The sequence below is a fragment of the Lontra canadensis genome, unplaced genomic scaffold (genome assembly GCF_010015895.1).
Source record: "Lontra canadensis isolate GAN:19392208 unplaced genomic scaffold, GSC_riverotter_1.0 scaffold50, whole genome shotgun sequence".
Taxonomy (NCBI): Eukaryota; Metazoa; Chordata; class Mammalia; order Carnivora; family Mustelidae; genus Lontra; species Lontra canadensis.
Window position 1 is genome coordinate 604,982 of NW_022631044.1, and position 25,458 is coordinate 630,439.

The 25,458-nt window shown below is 48.3% G+C and overlaps 1 protein-coding gene across 3 annotated transcripts in view; it reads left to right on the forward strand.

Moving 5' to 3' along the window:
* Positions 1-25,458, forward strand: part of SFXN5 (sideroflexin 5) — a 110,716-nt gene that overhangs the window by 15,523 nt on the left and 69,735 nt on the right. For all 3 annotated transcript variants that reach the window (XM_032873648.1, XM_032873646.1, XM_032873647.1), the window contains exons 3-5: positions 8,405-8,482; positions 23,128-23,154; positions 23,629-23,683. In XM_032873648.1, the coding sequence (XP_032729539.1) occupies positions 8,405-8,482; positions 23,128-23,154; positions 23,629-23,683 (160 nt within the window). The remainder of the gene's footprint in view (positions 1-8,404; positions 8,483-23,127; positions 23,155-23,628; positions 23,684-25,458) is intronic.

Sequence of the window (25,458 nt, forward strand, 5' to 3'; positions counted from 1 at the left end):
AGACATTCGCTGAGTTGATGGATAGGCTCATCTTGAGAGAATTTTGCAGCAATTTGTTTGTCATTTATAACTGACCAAGCTTTAAAAAGATTCCAACCCTCATGTGTAATGAGGCGGAGGCAATTTCATTCACTGTAATTTCTCTCAGGAAGAAGGCTGCCTTTGTCATAAGGACATCTTGAGCAAGGCTTCAGGGGAGAAAGTTGGTCTGCTTGACAGAGAGGAAGAATGGTGCTTTTCTGATCCTGCCAAGAGGAGAGAGAAGGAAGAGGGAGAAACTGTGGGAAGAAGAGCAAGCATCTGGGATGAGCTGAGAGGCCAGTGGCTGGGGCTGTCTTGAGATTGGTCATGCCTACTGAGTTGTGAAAGTTGACATGTTGTACTGTTGCTCCCTCCACCATCATTCCTGGGAAGTTGCCAGTAAAGTCTGCCTGGTTCTTGAAATCTCTGCAAGAGTAGACTATTTGAGGGGCAGATCTTGAGGGGCTGTGAGTCTCCTGTCGGGGTGGGGTGTGTGCAGGCTCAGACCTGAGGAAGCAAACCACCAGGAGTTGGCAGAAGCCCAGCGTTGGCTTTGCACCCACGTCATGGAATTCGATCTAGATCTCTGAGGGCAAAGGTGTACCAGCTGACATTGAAGTTACTTTTAATTATGGACTGAAGATGAAAGGAATTTGCTATTCTGAATTCAATAATTATTTAAGGGAATGAATGGTTGACAGATCATATCATCCTGAAGGGCAGAGAAAACTGACTGAAATATTGGTGTTAATAACATAGACTCCGTAGGAGTATTGCTGTCATAATCGGAAACTGTCTGGGTTATATTACAGGATAGAATAGATAAGTAATTATATTGATGTTGGGAACCACGTTTCCCACCATGGAGGTAGGGGGCTACAGATCTGGAGTAGGGGAAAGGACAAAGAACTATGTGATGTTTTATTGAATCATAGGTATGGATATGAACTCATGACTCTCTCTCTCACACACACACACACACACACACACACACTCACTGGTATTTATATTTCCTGTTTTCCTGACTCTCTTCATTGAAAGGGCCAGGAAGCAATGACCTCTGGTGACAGTGAACACACTTACCTCTCAGATCTTGGTTTCTAAATGCCACAACCTACTAAAAGAAACTGGAACTTCTTGGAGAGGTAGCCAGATCCACATCTGGGACAAGGAGAACAGCTACAGAAAGTTGGAGGGAGCTCAAAGAGTGATGGAGACACAGCAGCTGGCTTGAAGGGAAACCCAGCAGTCACATTTGGGAGAATCTGAACATTAAGAAGAATACAAGCAATGGTTATAACACACTAAATAATCATAATATAATACTAACACATCTGCGAGTCAATAGTAAGAGTAACAGGAAGGAGGAGAAATCCATGAATCCATAGTAATACTAGTACCGGTATGATAGATGGAAGCTCACCTTCACTGAAGAATGTCAACTGATAAATGTAGAAGAAAATTGCCTTGTGTAACCCTCAGGGAACTAACTGCCCCTGGCCAGGACCGTTAGTGGATGCCTGCACAGGGTAAGGAGTTATAGGGCAATGGGATAGGGATAAGCGTATGCTCTCAAGTAAGTTTCACCCTGAAGATTAGTTAGCAAAGGGGAAAATTTACCTTTATAGTGAAGAGCTTGCAGGACCCCACTTTAACCAGGTGGCCAAACTTAGCATCACTAGCCATGAAAAAACTGACATTGTGTGCCTTCTGATGTGATATGATTCTGGTAGTGATCCCTAAATACTGGAATAAATGAAAGCCTGAAGAAGGAAATAAAAATAACCCATAATCCCACCTGCCAGAAATAGTTGCCATTGACCTTTTGGTGTATGCATACGTACAAAATTGGGATGATTTATATAATGTGTGTGTGTGTGTGTGTGTGTGTGTGTGTATGTATATATCTATATATAGATATATCTATATATATCTGTATCTCCTTATGTAGGATATATACAGAGAGAATCATATATATGTTTACATTTACATAACATATATGTATACATGATATATACGCTTTTTTCCATGTAGCATATCATGAGCATTTTTTGTCGTTATTAAATGTTATTTCAAAATATATTTAATAACTACATAGTAATCCATCATATGATTATTCTATAATGTACTTAATAATTTTCTCTATTGTGACCCACTTGGGTGTTTTACATCTTTTGCCGTTATAAATAGTACTGCAGTAAATATTCATGGACATAAATCTCCCCATATTTCTCTTTATTCTCTTTGGATAAATTCCTAGAAGTGGAATTTCTGAATGAAAGACATTTTAAGACATTTGATATATAATGCCAAATTGCCCTATAGATTATACCAACCTGTATCAAGATTATATCAGTGTATAGTCTCAGTAGAAGTGAGTGATGATGTTGTATTTATTTTTGTCTTTTAATTTTTCATTGAAATTTTTTTTAAGTAGACTCCATGCTGGGCATGGAGCTCAACATGGGGCTTGAACTCACGACCCTGAGATCAAGACCTGAGCTGAGATCAAGAGTCATGCTTAAGCAACTGGACATCCAGGTGCCACTCAACTAAATACTTTTTTAATTACAATGTTTCTCTACACTTTCAAAAAATTTCAATATACTCAGTATACAATATAGCAATTTAATAATGTTATACATTATTCAGTGCTCATCATGATAAGTGTACTCTTAATCCCTTTGAGGAGGTCTGTTTGAATACCTTCTAGATAGCACCTGATATTCTAATTTTAAAATCTTTCATGGACTTTTTAATAAAAAATACTCAAATGTCAATACCTTTATACACTTCAAGTTCTTGCCTATCTGCATGCATTTTTGGCATACTATTACACTGAACACTTTTTATTGGCTTTTCTCAATCATTTCCAAGTCTTTATAATTTTTAATTTATTTTAATGTATTCTTTTTTGTTTTTTAAAAAAGATTTATTTATTTATTTTACAGAGAGAGAGCATGAGTGGGAGGGACAGAGGGAGAGGGAGAGAGAGTCCCCAAGCAGACTCCCTGTGAGCGAGGAGCCCAATGTGGAGCTCTATCCCAGGACCTTGAGATCATGACCTGAGCCGAAACCAAGAGTTGGATGCTTAAGCGACTGTGCCACCCATGCGCCCCCTTTATACTTTCTAAAAATCAAGTTTTAAAGTCTAAATAACCATCCCTGTTCAATGCTTAGATCTAACCCATGGGTGGTTCCCTACCTTTGGCTTTTCCAAGAAACAGTGTTGAACCTATCATTTTTCACTTCTGATACATTTATTTTCTAGAATAAATTCTCAAGAGTAGGCTATCCAGGCTGGAGGGCTGAATGTTTCTAAAGTTCTTGGGCTAGCTGGACAGAATTCTATCTGCCTCGCATGGGCCCCCTGAAGGTGACCAGAAGTTTCATAGAGAAGACAGAGCCTCTCCTCATGTATCCCTGGTTCCCTCTTCCCTTGGGGCCTCCAGTGTCCTGGGGCTTCAGGGATCCAAGGACCAATCTCAGCATAGACATTTAACCCTGGGGGTCCCAGGACTGCAAAGAGGGAACAAGAAGGGGGCCTAAGAAGGCTGAGGGAAGACAAGAGAAGGGCCTGGGACTCTGTCTGCATTTAAATCATTATCTTCTAGCCCCAAGTCCCAGGACTTGGGGCCACAATAAAAATAGCTCAAGCAGTCATTGCGCACAAGGTGAGAGTGCACGGCCCTGCCTTGGGCAGGTGCAAGACTGACGCAGGTGAGAACAATCAGATACTGATCAATCAAGGCCTGAAGTGACCTAAGCTGCTGCCCTCCCCTCCCCCTGCCTCCTATCAGCCATCCCTGCTTTGTCACACTCACACTCCATTGCCAATTCATTCTCCCCACCCCTGATGCTGCTTTTCTTTCCCTCTCTCTTTTTTAAGTTCTGCAAGCTCTGGGGACTCCCAAATTCCCCACTTTGCCTAAAGTTTCAATGCTCCAGTTTCTGTGTCAGATTAGGCCTGTCTTTAAATGAGAGTAAAGAAGACCCTTCCTTTTCTTACCTGAGGTGCCCTGCCCCCATAGGCCTCAGCTTTGGGGGATGTAGGCATTGCTTTGAAATTGTTGGGAGACAACCCTTTCAGTTACTCTTATGAGGACTGGATGGTCTTCCATGCTGATGTTTTGTGGAAATGGCCCAGAACTGGGATGGAGGGTATTTCTAAGTTGCCTCCCACCTACCCTGTGACCCTGGGCGTGGAAAAGCCCTTCCTCTTCTGGCCCCAGTTATTTCAGCGAGGGGGTAGCCTAGATGGTTCTATGATAGAAACATGCAAAGGGGTATTCTTATCCACATCCTTTGTGAATACGGAATGGTCTCTTATAATTCTGGGATGGTCAAATGAGCATCACCATTGAGGGACTTTTTGCTGACTCTCTTCCCAACTTTCCTTTTTGTGTCCTTTCCTTCCTGGGTCCCACTGTCCCAGGCACGATCTCTTGCCCTCTTTGGCCACCACTCTAACACTCCATGCCTGCCCCTTTATTTCCTTCTTCTGTCCCTCAAGGCTTGGGGCAGGACCCTCAAGGCCAGGTTCCTCCTCTCTTTGAATTCTCTGCCCTGGAGCAGACCTCCCAGGTGCCAGCGTTTCCAGAAGGACCTTCTGGAAACCATGCCCCAATAAAATACAGGAGATAACCTCAAGGTGACACTTTTTGGCAGGTGAGCTAGAGGCAGGCAAGCCAATGAGGGAGTCTGGGAAGCAACTGGGGCTGACCCTCCCTCTGGCCCATGGCTCTAGAGAAGGGCCTGCAGCCTTTCATCCGCTCCTTGCTGCCTTTGCATCCGGGGCCTGGCTGCCTGTTTGTTTCTGGTTGGAAAGACTTCCTGCAAAGTTCACCTGCCAGGGACCTCCAGCTATCCCCACCTCTCAAGTGCCCAGGGCTCCTCTGTCAAGCCTCACAATGCAGGGGGTGGGGGAGGGTTTAAAGCAGGGAGACCCTCCTCCCATCCCTCAGGACTCCCGGGTAATGACCTCGTTCTCTGTAGTGAAGGGCCCAGTCCCCAGAAGAGTCAGGCCTCAGGGACCTCTTAAAGCAAGTGTCCTGGGGTTTGGCTGTTCCACAGAGCGGCCTGGAGCCCTAGCCCCTCAGCCTCTGACAGAGGGGCCTGGCTGAGACTTAAGTAAGGCCCAGGCAAGAGAAAAGCATGTTCTAGCTTCCTCCAGTCCTAATTTCCCAGACTCATTCTTCAGGAACTTTGGATTTAGGTCTCCCTCAACTCATGCCAAGATCGGGGCTCTCTGGAACTTATTCCTGTGGCAGGAGGCCTCCCTTTGATGACTGTGTCAAATGAAATGGAGCCTGGCCAGGTTGTTATAGGAACTCGGGAGAATCCCTGGAGTGGGAAAATAATGAGAACACGGGGCCATTCACCATTCAGCGCTGGAAAGTAGAGCAGTCATTGTCCCGTGGCAGAGGCCGCAGTGTGGGAGGAAGCAGGCTTGGGGTGGGGAGCTTGCCGCATCACTGCAGGGCTTTCTGGGGGGGCCGGCGGGAGGGGGATGCACACAGCAAGGATCTGGCTAAACTCTGGGTAGGAAGACTAAACTTCTCATGTTGTAGCCCTGTGACCTGAAGCAAGGTAAAACCATCAACATAATCCCATATTGTTGAAAAACAAACACATTAAATGCAGAAGAAAAATCCCCTTCACTCTTTTTCAACCGTTCTCATTTCTGTGGTGGTTATCTCAGCTCTCATTTCTGTGGTGGTTATCTCAGTGGTGTATTGATGAGGGATTTAAAATGATCTTTTGTGCCTTTCTATTGTTTTCTGACATTCTCTCTAAATAGCATGGGTTAATTGCCCCTCCCCTCCCTACCCCTGCCAAAAAAATCCCACCAAGCTGTCTCCATGTTGGAAATAGATTCTGTGAAGAGACTACGGAATTTTGGAATTGATATGCATACCTTTGAGAGGGCAAGGCAGTACATCCCCCTGCCCCAACCCCACCCAGTCAGGCTGCTCCTAAGCAAGAAGTTTCCCTGATGTCCCGGATTCACCTGTGTTGGTCACAGATGCTTCTGAGGCAGGCCTGATGGGTCAGGTGGTCCGGCCGGCACATCTGGGCCTGCAGTCAGTCTGTCTGTTCCATTATAGCAGGTGGCTCTTCCTTTCCTGTCCTATGGGACTGCCCTGCAAACACCCTGCCTGCCCCATGGTTGCCCTTCCTGGGGTGGCATCCTGCCTTCAGACCCGGGGGCTTCTGCGGAGGTCTCTTTGCAATTCCATCCTCAGCTAACCTTGCCCTTCTAGCCAAAGGGGAACAAAAAAAAAAAAAAAAAAAAAAAAAAAAAAGAGGGGGGAACAAGAGGGCAACTTCACTGGGTTTCTTTGCCCACACTGGGCAACCCTGATGTCTGGATGCCTCAGCCAACCTTGACATAGGCTGCCTTCTATGGCTGTTGTCTGTTTCTTGTTAATTTTTTGAGGTAGAGCATACATATGGTAAAATGCACAAATCCTAAGTTTATGGCTTACTCCATTTTGACTTATGTTTATACCCATGTAACCACCACTCAGATGAAGACATCGAACATTTCCATGACCTCAAAGGGTTCCCTTATGCCCTTTCCAAGTCAGGGCCCTGCCTCCCCCTCCCACCCACCCCCCAACAAAAGTAACACTATCATGACCTCCACATGGTTAGTTAGATCAGCTTTGCCTGTTCTTGAACTTTATATATACTCTTTGGCATCTGACTTCGTTAAGTATATCAGCCTTTCATTGCGATATAACAAATCACCCCAAAATGTAGTGGCTTAAAATACGACTCAGTTGTTTTGCTCACAGTCTTCAGTTTGGGCAGGGCTCACAGGGGATGGTTCATCGCTGTTCCATGCGGCGTCCACTAGGGCGGTTTGATGGGGAGCTGGAAAGTCCATTTCAAGATGGCTCCCTTGCATGGCAGGCGGGTTGGTACGGACTGTCAGCTGATAGCTTGGACTGTCAGCTGATAGCTCGGCTGTAGCCATGGGCAGCACCTCGGTTCCCATCCGGGTGGGTCTCTCCATATGCTGCTCAGGCTTCCTTACAGTATGATGGCTGAGTTCCCAAAGAGCGACCATCCCAAGAGAACAAGGTGGAAATGCAAGGCATTTTTGTAACATAGCCTCAGAGGTCACATAATCTCACTTCAGCCATACTCTATTTGTTGAGGCAGTCATGAAGTCCTGCCCAAGATCAGCAGGAGGACACATGGACACGTGGACTCTACCTCTTGAGGGGGATGTGGGAAGGTTCTAGAAGAGAATGGGCCATGGCAAATATTAGAGTGTCCCTTTTTGGAAAATACATTTTGCCACAGTATGTCTGTGAGATTCATCCATGTTGTAACATGTGTTTGTAGTTTGCTTTTTAAATTGTTGTGTAATATTTCATTGTGTACATGTACTATAATTTTCCTGTCTAGTCTAGTACTGACATTTGGGTTGTTTGCACTTTGGGACTATTTGAATAGTGCTTCTATGAATAGTCTTTTTTTTTTTTTAAGATTTTATTTATTTGTTTGAGACAGAGAAAGAGGGAGCACAAGCAGGGGGAGTATCAGAGGGAGAGGGAGAGAAGCAGGTTCTCTGCAGAACAGGGAGCCCGATGTGGGACTCGATTCCAGGACCCTGGGATCATGACCTGAGCCGAAGGCAGACGCTTAATGACTGAGCCCCCCAGGCGCCCCTGAATAGTGCTGCTATGAATATTCTTATACAAATATTTTGGTGGACAAAGGCTGCCTTCTATCACTGTTGCTGTCTCTTTAGCTTTTAATGTTTTACAGATGATACAATTCTCTCTTCTTTTTTTCCCTCTCTCCATCAGTTACTGTAGCCCATATGCACTTTAGTATGTAAATCTCTGCTAGTGTTTTTAAAATGTTGCAAAGAAATTGTATGAGTATTACATAAATATGTTATCTTTATAAAAACTTTCAATATTATAATTAAGATTAAATTTCCTCCTGATGCCCCTTGCCAAATCTGGACCCTTTCCTCCTACCCTAAGGTAACTCCTGTCACTAATTTGGTGGGTCTCCTTCCAGAGCTTTTTTGATGCATTTGCACACATAAATATTCTCATAGAAAATACTGGTTTCTCTGTGTGTGTGGGCTTTGTTTGTTTGGTATAATGAATGGCATCATACGGCTCTGCAATTTACTTTCTTTCTAAAAAAAAAAAAAAATGTTAGAGATGGAATCACATACAGATCTTCACTTTTTAAACTGCCCCGTAATGTTCCATAGTATTTTCAGGCCACTGTCATTTAGTCATTTTCCTATGGAAGGACACTTAAGTTGTATTCTTCTTTATTGTTTGCAAGGGCAAGAGTTGTAGGAGCCTTGGATCTGTGCACCTCAATGTCTTTTTTCTTTCCCCTGCAGAGACGTCTCAGAGAGGCTGTGCAGCTGCTGGAGGACTACAAGCATGGGACCCTGCGCCCAGGCGTCACCAATGAACAGGTGATTCTGCTGGAAGTGGAGAAGGAAGGCCGCAAAGTCACATTCCCTTCCCTGCAACCAGAACCACTCTCTTTCCTTCATTATCCACTTCTACTACTACTACATAGCCTTGTAGATTTCTGGCTTTTTGGAGGAGACACTCAGGTCTTTCCCATACCCTGGGTCTCGTGGGACACATGGAGGCTGATAAGGCAAGACAGGCCCAAAGGCTGTAGTTTCCTGGAGCTGAGTATATCTCTTCCCAGTTCTACATTTAGTGATGTCACAGTGGTAGCTTGAAATCAGCCATGTGGGAGTATTTATACTATGGAAATGGGCAAATGCTACAAATCAGGACTTTCTTCCCCAAAGAACTGACTTAAAACATTTACTAGTGTACTACTACACAAAAGTTCAGGTTGAGAATAGGAAAGACACGGGAGAATAGTGAAGATTAGGCTAGAACACTAAATTAATTTTTTTAAAATGTATATCGTGTAGGAACTTGAACTAGAGCTAAGTGAACGGTTACAGGTTGTGTTCAGTTTGGAGGAAAGGTAGAGGGATGCATTGTAGGGCTTCTTCAATGATTATAGAGACTGATGATTAATATGCCAAAGTTTTTCTTTCTGTTTGTAGCCTTTACTTCAAGATCTTTCAAAAAAATTAATTTCAGACTTCTTTTCCCCAAAGTAATATGTACAAGGGGTGCCTGGGTGGCCCAGTTGATTAAGTGTCTGCCTTTGGCTTAGGTCATGATCCCAGGGACCTAGGATTGAGCACCTAGTTGGCTCTGGCTCAACCAGGAGCCTGCTTCTCCCTCTCCCTTTGATGCTCCCCTTGCTTGTGCTCTCTTGCTTGCTCTCTCTCTCTCTCTCAAATAAATAAACAAAATCTTAAAAAAAACCCCTCAAAACCAAAATAATATGTATGCATAGTTCAAAAAGTCCAATAGTACTAGAATACCTGGAGAAATAGTATGCTGCCCCCATCTTTCCTAGTGTACTACTACACAAAAGTTTCCTTAATTCCCATTCCTTTTCTCCAGAGACAAATACTTTTAGTTATTTCTTCAGATAGAAATCTGTGTCAAACTAATATGCTTATCTATAATCCTATTTTTCAATTAGTCATTTTGTGTTCACCTTGATTCAGCTATCTTGTTATTTACCCCCATTAAAAAACACACATCTTGGGGTGCCTGGGTGGCTCAGTCATTAAGTGTCTGCCTTCGGCTCGGCTCATGATCCCAACATCCTGGGATTGAGCCCCTCATCGGGCTCCCTGCTTGGCAGGAAGCCTGCTTCTCCCTCTCCCACTCCCCCAGCTTCTCTTCACTTTCTCACTGTGTTTCTCTCTGTCAAATAAATAAGTAAAATCTAAATGAAACAAAAGAAAACAACAAAAAACACAAAAGCACGTCTCTCCCTCATCCTCATCACTCTCCTAAAATAGTTACTATGGATTTGGGGGTTTATGGATATTCACTATTCACATTATTACCAAGATAGAAATAGCATTTACTGTTTTTTTTTTTTGTTTTGTTTTGTTTTTTTTGTTTTCTCTCTTGTTCAACTTTATGTTTTACCTGGAGGTAATGATTGCCTTAGTTTTTCACATTGGCATGGTTTTCTTTATACTGTCTCTACCTCTTACTACATCCTTTAGCAGCCTTTTGATATTTTTAGTACCTCCTTTCAATCTGAAGACTCCTGTCCTTCAGTTCTATTTTCCCTCCTGAAATTTTCCTTTCTGGTGTCCATCTCCTCCAGCTCCAAGGCTTTCTGTTGGTGTACACTTTCATTTTGGTGGAAAATGGGTGGTGGAGAGCTCTTTCAGTGGCTTCCTATAAAAAGAATAAATGGGAAGAAAATTGTGAGCCCTTTTATGTCTGAAAGTTGTATTTCTTTCTTTTTTTTTTTTTCTTTAAAGATTTTACTTACTTATTTGACAGAGAGAGAAATCACAAGTAGGCAGAGCAGCAGGCAGGGGGCGGGGAGCAGGCTCTCCACTGAGCAGAGAGCCTGATGTGGGGCTCGATCCCAGGACCCTGAGATCATGACCTGAGCCGAAGGCAGAGGCTTTAACCCACTGAGCCACCCAGGCACCCCAAAAGTTGTACTTCTGCTCTCAGACTTTTTTTTTTTCTTTCTTTCTTTTTTTTTTTTTTTTTTGAGAGAGAGAGAGTTGGGGAGGGAGAAAGAATCTTAAGCAGGTTCCACGCCCAGCACAGAGCCCAATGCAGGGATTGATCCCATGACTTGACCAGAAATCAAGAACCAGACCCCAACTGACTGAGCTATCCAGGCACCTCTACACTCAGTCTTAATTGACAGTTTGGCTGAGAAGAAAATTCTAGGTTGACAGATATTTTCTCTCAGAATTTTGAAGATATTGCTCTATTATTTTCTCACTGTTAGAATAGCTTTTGGAAACCTGATGCATTTCATTTCTGATTCTTTTCAAGTAACCCATTTTCCCTCTTTGGAAATGTTTAGTATGCTTTCTATTAAATTTATTTCTGAAATTCCACAATGACATCTCTTTTTTTTTTTTTTTTTAAGATTTTATTTATTTATCTGACAGACGGAGATCACAAGTAGGCAGAGAGGCAGGCAGAGAGGGGGAAGCAGGCTCCCCGCTGAGCAGAGAGCCGGATGCGGGGCTCGATCCCAGGACCCTGGGATCATGACCGGAGCTGAAGGCAGAGGCTTTAACCCACTGAGCCACCCAGGCGCCCCAATAACATCTCTTTTAAAATTCACTATTTTGGGCTCCTGGTGACCCTTTTTAGTCTGAAGACTCCTACTCTCTCAGTTCTAGCAAATTTTCTTATACTGTTTCTTTGATAATTTCTTCTTATTCTGGAAATCCTATTAGTCAAATAGTCAACATTTTAGATTGACACTTAAATTATCTTATATCTTTTTCTCTTCTCTTCCATCACTTTGTCCTTCTGTGTGGCTTTGCGGGAAATTTCCTTGAGTTTATTTTCAACATATTGGTTGAAATTTTAACTTCAGCTAGTATAATTTTAATTTCCAAGAGCTCTTAGATTGTTTATTTTTAAAATTCTTCTTGATAGAATTCTTTTCCTGTTTTGTGAATACAGTAGCCATCTCATCTCTCTGCATTCCGGAAGCCAAGGAGTGGGGGAGGCTGGAGTCCCAATATTCGCTTTGCAGACTTTCAGTAATTTCCCTGCTTTGAATCTCACTCCTGTCCTCCACTGTGCTGGTGTTCCCAAGTCTGGGATCATTTGGGTCAAGTTTCTCCAGGAGGCTGATAAGCCTCTAGCATCTGGGGAACACAGGTGAGGGTGGTAAGAGTCACCTTCACCTATGGCGAAGGCCTTGGGATCTATTGCTTTGAGAACAGACTTTTAACCAATCCCCTGTGTTTAGCCTTACGATTAGCCTTTCTTTCCTAATGAAGGTGCCTGGTCCCTCCAAGTCCTGAGCTTTGCTGGTGTTTTGAGGCCAATGGACTGGCTCCTTCAGGATGAAGTCTGTGGGCGTTTAGGGGATGGCTTCTTCCTCTCTACTGGATCAGTTACTAACACTCTACTGATTCTCCATTCAGAAACACGTTGCTGTCCGTCCTCTGCTGTTGTCTCCTCTTCCATTCTTTTGGTAACTCTATGAGGCACTACCTTTGTCTTCTAGTACCTTTAGGTGCAAAGCCCATGCCGGGGCTCTGGGCTGCCAACATGACACACACCATTGCCTGGCTCGATGTTTCTGGGGTAGGTGGCTTAGCCATCAGCTCTCCCCAACCCAATTCATTTATGTATTTATTTATGTATTTCCCAATTCATTATGTATTTATGTATTTATGGAGCACCTGCAGGCCAGTTTTTGTGCTGGAGCCTGAGAAGAGAACAAGGAAGAAAGTAGATGAGGTTCTCGCTTCATGGATCCCCAGAATCTAGGCAGTGATTGTGAAAAGCCATGATACTGCGGGAGAGCAGAGGAAGGCGTAACCTGCCCAAACAAGGATCTCTGGAGGAGATTCTTGTCTGAGACTTGAGGGATGAGAAGGGGCTGGCCAGGAGAAGCGCTGGGGTAGGAGCTGTCTGGGTGAGGAGATACATCACCAGCAGAGACAGCAAGCCCTTCCAGGGGAGGTCGAGGAGAATATGCTGGATTGCGGCCTGACCACTTGAAAGGAGGGCAAAGGTGTGAGCTGATGGAGCACTTGGCCAGACATCCTTGTGCAGGCCCCTGGGGGGTGATGGGAGACGGGGCAGTGCTGTCTAGTCAGCGTCTGTCTTCAGGCATCTGTGCTGCCATTAGGAAGGACGGGCCGCGACCAGATCATCCCTAAACACAGTACTTCCCTGTGGGCTGTGGCGTGGGCACTGAGAAGCCTGGGTGGCATGACCTGAGGTGCCCCTCTCTAGGCCAAAGTAGTGCTCAGACCTCTGCAGTTCCTCTTGGACCTGTCGTGGTGAGTTCAGCCCCCTGGCCCTTCCTCACCAACCTCCATCTGACTGAGGTTGGCCTTTTGGGACTCCCTCCAGCCTCCAGAGTTTGGGGAATGAGGCCATGTTTCTCCTCTTTGCTGCCTTCAGTAGCTTAAAGTTGCCTGTCCTGTTTCCTGGGCCTCTTTTGTTTTCTGTCCTGAAAGCCCCCATGTGCCTCCAGAGAGCCTGGAGGAGGGGAGGTGGGGTGGGGAGTGGGGATCTTGTCACTAGTCGTTCTTCCCAGTTCTGGCTCCTGTGGGTAATGCCTGCAGTGTCCATCTGGTGGCTGGGTAGCCTAGTGCTCTAGGTGTGAGCAGCTGCTCGGCCCCCTGACTAATCAGATCCTCCCTCTCCCCCCTTGCTGGTACCCCTGGCTCTCCAGAGCACCAGGGATCGGACTCTGTGGACTCAGGGGTCACAAGTCTTCCCTCCCTGGGCCTCCTCTACAAAGCCGCATCCCCTCTGGCCTCCACAGACAGGAACCGAGTAGCTGGGTGACGACACAGAAGCCCAGGGTTTGGGGAAGCCCCAGCAGTCTGGAGTTAAGGACGGTCCCCTGTTCCTGGTCCAGGCAGGCCCAGGTCATGAGTCACATCCAGGCCCAGGGTGGCTCTTGATCTTAGCCTGGACAGCTGCCTCATCTACCCCGCGCTCCGTGGCTGCTCTGAAGTCCTTTTGTAGGCATGTGGGTCAGAAGCCTGTGGCTGCCTCCCGGTGCCAGTGGGCCTGTGCCCAGGTCACAGGCCACACTGGGTCACCTGCCTACTGGTTTGTTACCCAGCCCAGCCTCTGGTTAGGCCATCTCACCGGCAGGCCTCCACAAGTGGATCGCTACTCTGTTCACACCCGATGGCCTTTGTTTGGTCTTCCGTGAGTGGATGGCTGATATCTCCTCCAGAGACTGTTAACGTGTTAGAAGATTGCTATACCAGTGAAAAATTCACCCTTAGGATAAAATAAAAATAGGTATAATTTACCCTTTGGGCTTGACAAGTAGAAATTCTATGTGCTAGGAGCCCCAGGAAAGACCGTAGCTATCAGCTGCCCAACTCAACCATAGATGAGAGCCCAGGCAGCTGGACTCGAGTTCTGGATGTTGACTCTGCTACAGGCACTTTCCATGCCGGGGTGTTGCTGCGATGGTTTGGTGTGCGTGGAGGTATGCGGGGTGAGAGGTCAAAGACTCCCTTACGGTGACAAGCTGCCACTCCCTTGGTGCAGACCGAGTGCTAGGCATTGCACTAAATATGAGTACTTCACACGTATTTCAGTTAATATTCACAGGAACCCTATTTGGTAGGTGCCTGTATTAACCCCAATTTACAGGCAAGAACACTGAGTCTCCGGGAGCTTACCTTTCTTACCTTAGGTCCCATAGCCAGGTAGATCCAATGCCCATCTTTCACCTGGTACTTGAAGGTGGATTTGGAAGGGAAGGAATCCTCTGTGGAGTGGCCCGGTACGTGCAAACGTGGCGGGGGTGCAGACGAGCTTGGCATTTGGAAGGTCTGGAGCCCAGTTATATCTGTGCAGTTCACACACAGTAGTGTGGGCACCTGCCTAGCACTCTATATGTAATAGGGGCTCCAGGTGGTGGGCCCGAGGGGGGAGATGAGCACAGCCCGTGGCTGCCCTCCCACAGCCGGCTCCCAGCACAGGCGAGGTGGCCACATAGAGGTGGGCACAAGGGGCTGGGCCGGAGGCTAGGCTGTGGGACATTCATGTCAAGGCAGGTAGGAGTCCGGCAGGGAGGGAATCTGGAGAATGCAGGAGTGTGAGGAAGGCCTCAGGGAGGGGACACAGTGGTTGGGGTAGCATGTAGACAGAGACCCTCTGCAGTGAATGGGACCAGAGGGAGAAGCGGAGTGGAGCAGAGAGAGAGATGGGGTCGGGGGAGGGAGAGGAGCAGGGAGGCAAGATGAGACCAGAGAGAGGAAGATGGAGAGGTGGTTGGGAAGTTACAGACTGCAAAAGTGTTGAGAATCAATGTGCTGTGTGGGGCAAGAGGAAGCTTCAGGAAGCTCTTGGGCAAGGGAGTAGCCTGAATGTGTCCTGGGGTAATGTCGTTCCAAGGGCCAGGTGGTTGGGGGAGGTAAGAGCCATTAGGGAAACCAGCTTGGAAGCTACTGGAGTGGGCAGGAGTAAGCTGAGCAGGTCTCTGGGAGCCCCTGTAGACTTCTGAGTGCGGCTCTTGCCCATTGTTCCACATTCCCCAGGAGCCGGGGACCAGCTTGCCTTATTAAGTGTCTGCTCTGTACCCAGCGTAACCTTTTGGTCACCCTAGGGGCCCCACGAAGGGAGGATTCTGCCAGCAACCTGCCAAAGAGAAAGGCCAGCTGGTGTCAGAGATCCTGCAAGTCTCTGTTTCCGGCAGAGCAGAAATGGGGTCAGTTGTATTTGGGCTCTGCTGAAAATAGCAGAGAAAATCCCAGGGAGTAAAAAATACTTGCACCCCGAATCTTCTCTGGGTGTCAGCAGGTTTGCCGGAAACTGGCCGAAAGGAAGGCTTGGCTAACACCTCCCCTTCCTTACCCTGACCTCTTGCTTCCAGCCTCTGGGATTCCAATCAGAAGCCCACCCCGCTGGGCTAGCCACAGCCTGGCCCTTAGCATTAGTGTAGGCCAGGCCAGGGAGCAGTCGTAGCTGAAGCATTTGTAAGATGTGCTGGGTGTTGCATGGGTGGCAACACCTGTGGCTGCATCACTGGGCTGCGGCACTGCAGTGGCCTCCTGAAGGGTCTCTACCTGGGGCCTGTTCTACCTGTTCTACCTGGGGCCCTTTGTGCCTTTCCAGTACAGTACCCAGAGTCATCTGTGAATACGTACATTATTGTATTTGCTTCTTGGTTCTAGGGTTTCTCAGCCTTGGTGCTATTGGCATCTGGGGCCAGAAAATCCTTGGTTGTAGGATGGTTAGCAGCAGCTGTGGTTTTTACCAACTAGATGCCAGGATCCACCCCCTCCCACGTCATGACAACCACACATCGCCAAGGGTCCCCTGAGTGCAAAATCACCCTTCTGTAAGAACCACTGCTCCAGAAACTGCGTAGCTTTCCTGCTTTCCACTCAAAGTAAAAGCCACAATCCTTAGAAGGGCCAGCAAAGCCCCCATCCCGCTGTGATCTTCTTTCCCACCACTCTTCTCTTATTCAGTCCACGCCAGTCATGCTGGCCTTCTTTGCTATCCCTCAAACATGCTGGGCATACCCACTTTTGCCTCAGGACCTTTGCACAGGCTGTTCTGTCTGCCAGAACAGTCTCCCACTAGATATCTGGATGACTCACTCCCTCCTTCAAGTATTTCCTCCAGTGTTACCTGAATGAAAACTCCCCAGACCACCTTCCCTGCTGCTGTACCCTCCTCCCTCCTGCCACCACACACACCCCCTCTATCCTTGCCCTGATGCACTTTCCCATGTTTTCTGAAGCACCCACCCTTCCTATACAATTTGCATATTATTATTATTTTTAGTTTATTGTCTGTTGCCACTAGAATATAAGCTCCAGGAAAGCAGAGATTTTTGGTCTTTTTTGTCTGTTGATGTGTTCTTAGTGCCTAGAGTAGAGCCCAGCACATGATAGGTGCTTAGTAAATATTTCTGTTGAACAAATGCATTTTCTTTAATCTTCAGGAGAACCTTGTAAGTATTCATATCCCCACATTACCAATGAGGAAGTGAAGGTACAAAAGGATTAAGTAAATTGCCCCAGATCACACGGCCAGCAAGTGGGGGATCTGGAATTCAAACCAGGCTTTGACTCCAAGGTCTGTCCTCTTAGAGAAGCTGCATGTGTACAGAAGTGACCGCTGCCAATCTAGGGGGAAATGTTCTTTCTCCTTTCAGGAATCTGTAGGATTGGGAAGTGGTACCTTCACCCCACATAGACTTGCATATGTACAAATTACCTGGGAGTCACCATGGCAACAAAAGTAATGGTAAGGAGTAATGGGATTGGCCCAAATGATAAATTAGGAAGTTTTTTTTTTTTGTTTGTTTTAGGGAGGCATCCTTTGCTTTACAGAAGGATCCCCTTCAGGCTCTGTTTAATTACCTTCTGGAGGTTGTTTTAAATAGGCTCTGTCTCTGCTGCCTTTAGAGGTTTGGAGAAGCAGCTTGGAAGGAGGCAGAGGGGAAGGGGAGTGAGCCAGACTGGGGGCGGTTTCTCCTCCATCTGGGGTCTGGGTGCTGGGGGTATGCCCTGCTCTGCCCCGAGGAAGCAGGGTTTTTCCTTCTGTGGCATGTTTGGGGCCCACCCTCTGGCCCTCCCCTGACCCCTGTGCCGGGGTTTGGGGTTCGAATAGATTCAGAGGGTAGCTCTGCTGAGACACTGGCTGCTTCTGAAAGCAGCCAACTTCTGCACTGTTCCAGCAACCCCTCACCCAGACTGCTTCCCCTGCCCCCACTCTGTCCTCATTGCCCAAGCTGAGAAACCAAGCAAGATCCAAGGTCTCCCAGCCACAGCGGTTTGTTGCTGCAGCAAGTAAGGTCCAAAGGATTGGGGCCATCCATTTTTACGTTCCACCAGAGGCGCAGAGGGCCATGAGCTGAGCCTGGAGGAGATGGGCCATGTGGAGGAATTTGCAAGTTAAAGTGCAGCTGTTTCCCGGGCTGGAGAGAAGGACTCCCTGTCCTAGCTTCTCAGTGTGGCTAGACTGTCCGCTGCCCCTGTTTGTGCTCCCATCAAATGCTTGACCTCCCAGGCTGATCCTTGCCTGTAACCTGTATGCAGGCCTCGCTTATGAAACATCAAGCTAGCAACCAGCTCTCGGCTTGTGATTCGGCTGCCATTCCCGCCTCCAGCATCCAACTCATGGGTCCAATGAGTCCCCGGGAAAAGCCTGGACCCAAGGCGTCAGACCCAAGTTCCTTGTCCTGCTCACTCTTCAGGCTGGGTCTGGCCTCGTCACACAGGAAGGGGCCCTTTTCTGCCCTCTCTCCTGCCTGCTTAATTAAAAAAAAAAAAAAAAAAAAATCTAAGCCTAAGGTGTGCAGTGGCTCACACAGGAGACTGTGCACATTAGTGGCTGAACCAAACCCCAAATCCATGACTCGGACTGTTGCCGCCAAGATCAGGTCATGACTGGGAATTTTAGTTTAAAATGAAGGTGTCCCTCCCATCTCATTGGCCTCCTGAGGTAGGAGTATTGCTGGATGTCAGGAGAAGAGCCTCAAATGCTGTGTTAGCTTTCATTCTTCCTTCTGTCTCTGGAAAGGCCTCCCTGAGAAACCTGGGAGGCGGTTTCCTATAATCCCAAATGGGGTTGCCTTAGTTGGGGTTAGACTAAACGCTGTCATGAAAAGATCTCAAAGTGTCCCAGCTCAAGTGAGGTAGAAGTTTCTTCCTCTTCCTTCAAACAGTTCAAGTTCCAGGTAGGCAGAGGGCCCAGCTCCACAGGATCACTCAGGGACCCAGCCTACTTCCAACCTGTTTCTCCCTCATCTCCTTGGGCTGTCTTCTCCGCGTGGCCCAGCCTGGGCTGCGGCCACGTACTTGCTCCAGTTCATGGGAAGGGGACAAAAAGCATGGTTATAGGGGTGGCGGGTGCTGGGCAGGGAGAGGCCCATCTCATGTGTCCTCAGATGCCACTGGGGCCTCAGTCACGTGGCTGAGCCTAACTGCGGGGGAGGCCACTGCCCACCACCATTCTATTATTTAGGGAGGAGGAGACACAGATTTTGTTGGACACTTGACAATCTGTGCCATAGAGGTGAATAAAGAGCTTAGAAGTTGCAGGCCCCATTTCTAGTTTTCTAGTGATGACTCTTAACTTTCCAACAGTTATTTTGAATGGGGAATGTGTGAACAATCTACAGACTTCTAAAGCTGTAAAGCGAGTAGAGGATAAAAGACAAGTTTCCCCGATTGCTCCCTTCCTCTCCTTAGAGTAACCTTTCGTTTCTTCTGTATCCTGCCAGGGATATCTGCATCCATTTATCCTTTTCCTTTACATGCTGATGCCAGGATAATGATAAGTTCTGGGAAATTCACTGGAGCATGGTCACAAGCAAAAATAAAAAGATGGGACACATAAAAGTAAAAGATGGGCCAGCCACAAAAGGGACAGATGCTGTATGATTCCACTTTCATGAAATAGCTAGAGCGGTCAGATTCACAGAGACAGAGAGCAGCGAGGTGGGTTCCAGGAGCTGGAGGAGGGAGGAATAAGGTGTAGGACTTCCTGGGTACAGAGTTTCAGGTGGGGGTTCTGGAAAGGTTCTGGAGGTGAATGATGGCTGGTGGTACAAGAAAGTGAATGTACTTAGTGCCTTGAACTGCCACTTAAAAATGATTAAAATGGTAAATGTGCAGTTATGTATATTTTTTCAGAAGAAAAATAAAGACGGAAAATAGCCTCAAAGTCCACTCGTAGGATACAGTTTACAATACATTCATTCAAGGTTTCTGTTAGGAAGCAGAGGGCTACTCCCTGCGCACTGTCGTGGAAAGAACTCTACAATATATAGATGCCTAAGGGGGTGGGACGGTGTGCACTGGTGTGCTGACAGAGACGGGTGAAGGTGGCGGTCAAGAATGGGGATTCGGGAACCAGACTGCTTGGCTTCCGAGCCCACTGCTGTGTGGGACTTTGGGCAAGTCAGGTACGTTGTTGGGGCCTCAGTTTCCGTATCTGTGAAGTGGGGGATAGACGAGCCCCCCTCCCCGCCTCCTGGGGGTATTGAGGAGATTAGATAAGTCAGGAGGTACAAAGCCCTCAGGAGGGGGTCCGACACATCCCGCTTGTGCACTAAATGTGAATGAATGAGTGAGGATGAATACATCTGAGTCCGAGGTCACGAGCTGTCCTTCTGGCTCTGCCCGACACCTTGGAGGTGGCTCCGAGCTGTGGTTTCCTCACCTGGCCTATAGAACAGGTTTCCAAGTGTGAGAATCGAATAAGTAACGGGAGGGAAGGTGCTCAGCCAAAGGGAGAAGCATGGAATTAGCGTGTGAGGCCGTGTCATTGCCTGTCTCTGTGGCACCGGCCTGCCCTGGGCTTGTGGGTGTCGGGGGGGGGCGGTCACTGCAGGGTGGGGAATGCATCTGTAGTGCTGGGCCTCTGGCCTTGGGGGTGGAGGAGGCAGTCCTTGAAATTGAGGGGCTTGGTCGTGGTCATGGGTTGCCAGCTCTGTGCTGCTCAGTCGAACTTGGGCAGGAAGGGAGCAGGAGGGACTGGCGAGGGACACTAGCCCCCCCACCCCTGGTTGCAAAGAGGGGTTTTTGGGACCCCAGGAGGATGTCGGTTAACCTTCCTCCTCTTCTTATGCCTTAGACCTGGCAGCCGCTCTGGCCTGACCAGACATCAGTCTGCCCCAGAGGCCTCTGGAGAGTAGGGAGCACATGAGCCTGGAGGCCAGGAGGCCTGAGGGGGCCCATCTCCATCCTGCCACCAGCCCCTAGGACCCTGCTGAGTTACTCAGTCTCTTGCAGATGAGTTGGCTTGTCTGAAAATCATCTGTCCACCTCCCTGGCGTGTTGTAGGAATAAGACACTAGAAATGAAACTGCTTTGAAAAATAAGTCCATTAAAAAATATATTGCTCATTTGAATGACTTCTCTGTTTGAGGCATTCACGAAGCATGTTCTGCAGCCCTAGTATTCTAGATACACACATCTCATCTAAACCTCAGTGTTAGGGTGAGCCAGGGGCTGTGACCAACAGCCCCAGATTTCAGGAACTTACACACTAAGGTCTGTTTCTCTCCTTCAGTGCTGCTCGGACACTGGGCTCCTTTCCCCTCATGGCTGTGCTGCCCCGCCAGCCTCCCGTGGATCCTCCGGGGGAGGCTGGCCAATGTCACCTCTACCCCAGTCCACACGCCAGCACCCCTTATGTGAGCCTTCCTGACGGTGAGGGAGGCTGAGGATGCGGGCTTCGCGTGTGCCCAGAGGGAAATGCACCCTGTCGGGGAGCACCCAGTGTGGTTCTACCCTCCTGTTACAACCCTCCATTGTACTGATGGAGAAACTTAGGCACACAGGAGAAGTAATTGGCCCAGTGCCACACATCCAGTAAGTGATTTGAACACAGGCCTGCCTGACTTAAACCTGTTCTTTACACTGTTCTTTGTTGTCTTAGACCCATGTTTGCCGCTCAGGCTGTTCCTCGGAATAATGGGGAATTTTTCCTTCTTTCTCTTTTTCTCTTTCTCTCTCTCCCTCCCTTCCTTCCTTCCTTCCTTCTTCCCTTCCTTCTTTCCCTCCTTCAGAATCATGGGGAATTTTTCTTTCTCCCTTTCTCTCTGTTATCTGTCCTCCCTCCCTCCCTCCTTCCCTTCCTTCATTTCTCCTTCCTCCCTCCCTCTCTCTTTCTTTCTTTCTCTCTTTCTTTCTTTCAGTATTGTATGGGGAGATCTTACATTTTTTTTTTAAATAAAATTTTAATTTTAGAATAGCTTTAGATTTTCGGTGTGCTCAGCCCTGTGGGAGATGCTGGGGGGACAGCCTTGGAGGACAAGCCCCTGCCTCCAAGGAACTGGACCCAGAAATGGGAGCTTTGGATCCTAGGTGGGAAATATAGGGTGTCAGGAGTCTGTGCACAGGGTCTGGGTTCGCACTGAAGGTGGTGATGGGATTGGAGATGCACTGCATAAAGGCACTTCCTGGGCAAAGGGTATCAGCCTTTTATCACTTTGTTTTACCTCTTTGCTGTTACACTCTGACTTGGTGTCTTTGGCCAACAGGATTCTGCATTTGGTTTTTCTCCCTTCCATCCCCTTTTTCCATACTTAGAATTTTTTAAATCGACCACTTCTAATCTTCATTGGTCTGGAATTGTAAAAAATGAAATGTGTTTGTAACATGTCAGGGTAATTAGGCTGCGAATGAAGGGTTTAGGGACTCTGATGGAAGTAAAATGCATAAATGTGAGCTCCTCAATCTTATGCTTCTGTTTCTGCTACCCAGTGGCCTTCTGCAGCTTCATTTATATTCCAGATGACATTGCCACGTAACTGAAGCATAACTGAACTGTGCTGTTGTTAAAACCAACCTCAACTGCTGGCCACCTCTTCCCTCTCGCCTCATACCTTCTTGCTCCTTTAAAAATGCACTGCCTTTGGGGTGCGTGGGTGGTTCAGTGGGTTAAGCCTCTGCCTTCTGCCCAGGTCTTGATCTCAGGGTCCTGGGATCGAGCTCTGCATCGGGCTCTCTGCTCAGCGGGATGTCTGCTTCCCCCCTCTCTCTCTGCCTGCCTCTCTGCCTGCTTGTGATCTCTGTCTGTCAAATAGATAAATAAAATCTTTAAAAAAAAAATGCATTGCCTTTGCATTGCCCACATGCACATTTTTATTTACTACGTTTTCTTGATTCTAAACAGTTCATCTTACCACATTTTAACGTCTCTCAAATGGATGAGTCTTTTAATGGATGGAGGTCTTGGGATGGTTTATAGTTTTCCTTCTCACTGGCACATGACAATACATCTTAGGATCAGTGATATCTTAGACTCAGTGAGGTTCAGTATTGATATCATTTGAAGGAATTGGGAATGGTTCTGTCGGTCCAGCCTGTCTCCCACGCCCCTGTGGGAGAGACAACCTCACTGCTCGTTTGAAAGCAACTTTCTTCCTTTTGCAACCTTCTTATAAGAACCACAACAATGGGGATAATAATACCCACAGTGGTCAGCAGCCATAAAGCACCTACTCTGTGCCCAGCACTGCTCCAGGCACCTTTCCCAGACCTCTTCCGTGATGGTGGAGGCACTGCTTTTACCCCATTTTGCAGGTGAGTAAATGGAGGCTCAGAGGAAGAAGGGGCAAAGCCAGGAATCTGGGCAGTCCGTCCAGCTTTGAAGAACCCATGCCATGCTGCTTCTAGTGATTCCGGGAGACAGTGGAAGTGTCTTGATTCAAATCAGGGCTTCATACCTGGCTGTACCTTAGAATCAACTAGAACACTGGTGGAAGAATTTTTCAAGTAGCTTTACAGCACAGCCAGAGGAGAGAACCCTTGGTTTGCCTGGTCTGTGTGAGATCCCCTGGTTCTGCTGTCCTGGGATGCCCGATGCCACAGCTCCAGGGAAGCCGCCAGGCTTGGGGGTGCCAGGGCAGCCTGAGCCTCTTGTACCCTTTGGGGCTAGATCTCTTGGTTAAAAAATGTAGCTTATGAGACTGTCAATTGATATGTGCTTTTAATTTTTGTCCTTTATTTTCTTTTCCTTCTCCCCCCGCCCCCATCCCATCCTTCCTTCCGTGCAGCTCTGGAGTGCACAGAAAATCAAGCAGGTAATTCTATTTTGGATTTGTTTCCTTCCCTTGGCCTGCTCTGCCCTGGGGATTCACGGTTGTGCCCCATTAGCCAGCCCAGCTGCCTTGCCCTTTCTCCTTCCCCCATAACCAGGCCTGAGTTTCTGACTGCCAGAACTCGGGCCCCTTGCCTTTCCCTGGGCCCCTGAGCTCCTTCCCTGTGGGGGCCTTCCACAAAATCCTTACATGCCTACCAAATACCAGGCCCCAGGGACAGAGGATCTGCCAGGTAGGCGCAGTCCCACTTCCCTGCATTCAGCTTTGAGTGGGTGTCAGGAAAAGTCCTGTTGGGAGCCCATGTTCTGGTGTTCTCTTGCCTTGAGTGGTGGGAAAGGACTGACTGGCCAGTACTTGGGGAGCTCTCCTTTCCCTCTTTCCTCCCTCTCTTGTCCCCCTGTCCACTCCCCTCCCCTCCCCACAGTCACCCTATGCCTTGTTCCCTGCTCTTGCCAGGCTATTCTACACCCAGATACCAATGAGAAGATCTTCATGCCCTTCAGAATGTCAGGTAAGCCCATGGAACCCTTCTGATTCTGCCCAGCCTCGGGCGCTGACCATGGTCCAGCTCTGGGAGCACCCAGGGGCCGCAGTCCATGGAGGGACGGAACCTGTGACACTCGAGCCACGTTTTCCCCTGCATGTTCACCTTGGCTCAACTTTACAGACCTCTGGCCAGGCCTCAGAATCACCTATGGGGCTTTAAAAAAAAAAAATGTGCCCATCTTCCTCTTCTGCCTGAGTGGTGGGGGTGGAGCGGAGGCTTCCATGGGGGAAATCGGGTGCTTCCAGCCCAGTTAGATACTACTTACTTAGCGACAGCCTCAGGGGTGACACCGGAGTTGGAGTCGGGCAGGCCCTGCTTTCTGTGAATCATTCTTCCCTAACCTTCCCTGTGCATATAGTGCTCTTCCCCTCCAAACCACGCTCCCTTAGAAGCGCTTAATTCCCAGGCTCCCCTCTACTCCAGAATGCTGCATTGGCACAAGTGCCGACCCACGGGAGGTGGATCCCTGTTCTGTGGAGACCGGTGGCGGAGGGGGTGGTGTGGGGGAGTGGGCAGAAGATCCCTGCCACCAGGAAGTCCCTGCCCTGGGGTCACGAGAGGGAGAGCTCTGTATGCCCAGCTTCGTAGTCTAGAGAGCGCTTGCACGCCCTGAGCCCGGGGCCAGCATGTCCATCCTGCCTGTGGTTTCGAGAGGCTCCAGGCCTTGTCCAGAGTCACACAGCGGAGGTCAGCGTCACACCAGAGTGCTGAGGCCTACTCAGTGACATTTCTCAGTGCACCGGGGCACTCTGGCAGGGTTGCGGGGAGGACTGCTGGCTGCTGCCTCAGAAAGTCCTCAGGGGACTGGAGAAAGGGTCTCCCTCGGGGGCTGTTCTCAGCTGGCTCAGTCAGGATCCCCACCCCCAGGGAGCCTGACCTCATGTGGGTGACAGAACACACAAGCACATGACACCATTGTGCCCACTGAGGCAGTGAGTGCCCCCTGAGCCTCCGTGCTTGGCCGTGAGGGGGTCCCAGGCACCAAAGCCTCAAGTGTCTTGTAGGTATGGCTGTTGGTGCGCACAGTCCCTGCACGTGGCCATAGCAACCTCTCACCTGGGGCCTGGATTCTCTTTTGTCACTCTCTCATCAAACCTTGGATCTGTCTCCAGAGGAATGTGGGCAGGAGAGTGACAGCTCACGAACCCTTGCTTTAGACGACTCAGATAAGTGTGGTTGTCTGTGGTCCCTCCCCCAGCTGACTGACTGCCGTAAGTCAGAGGTCAGGGACACGAGGCTGCCCAGTGACAGCAGAGTGGGGGCCATGGAGGGAGCCTCCCGCAGCGTGGGGGCAGTGAGCAGTGAGGAAACGGTGCTCTATCCTGCCCTCTTCAGGGTGTCTGGCCAGGGTACGAGAAAGTTACAGAGGACCTCTGGCATGTAGAAGGTTTGGGTTAGGGTTAAGGGGTTAGAGTTAGGGTTAGTGTGTGGGGAGTTACCTTTCCAGAATTGGTCATGATGCTGGGGAAGTAAAGATGTGTGCTAGAAAGGCAAGGTCAGAGAAGGAGAATATTCCAGAGACTTTGAAAGCTGTGGAGTGTGTGGAGTAGGTGTGGGCCAGGAACGTCATACCCATGGGGGAAATCATGGGAGGAACACTGAGTATAGCGTGATGGCCCGCCAGCAGTGGGCAGCCTGCCCTCGGCAATGGGCCCCTGAGTTTTGGAGGGGAGTGAAAAGTGTCTGGCTAAAGGGGGACAGAGAGGGTGGCAGAGGGACACAGGGGAGCCCTCTATCCT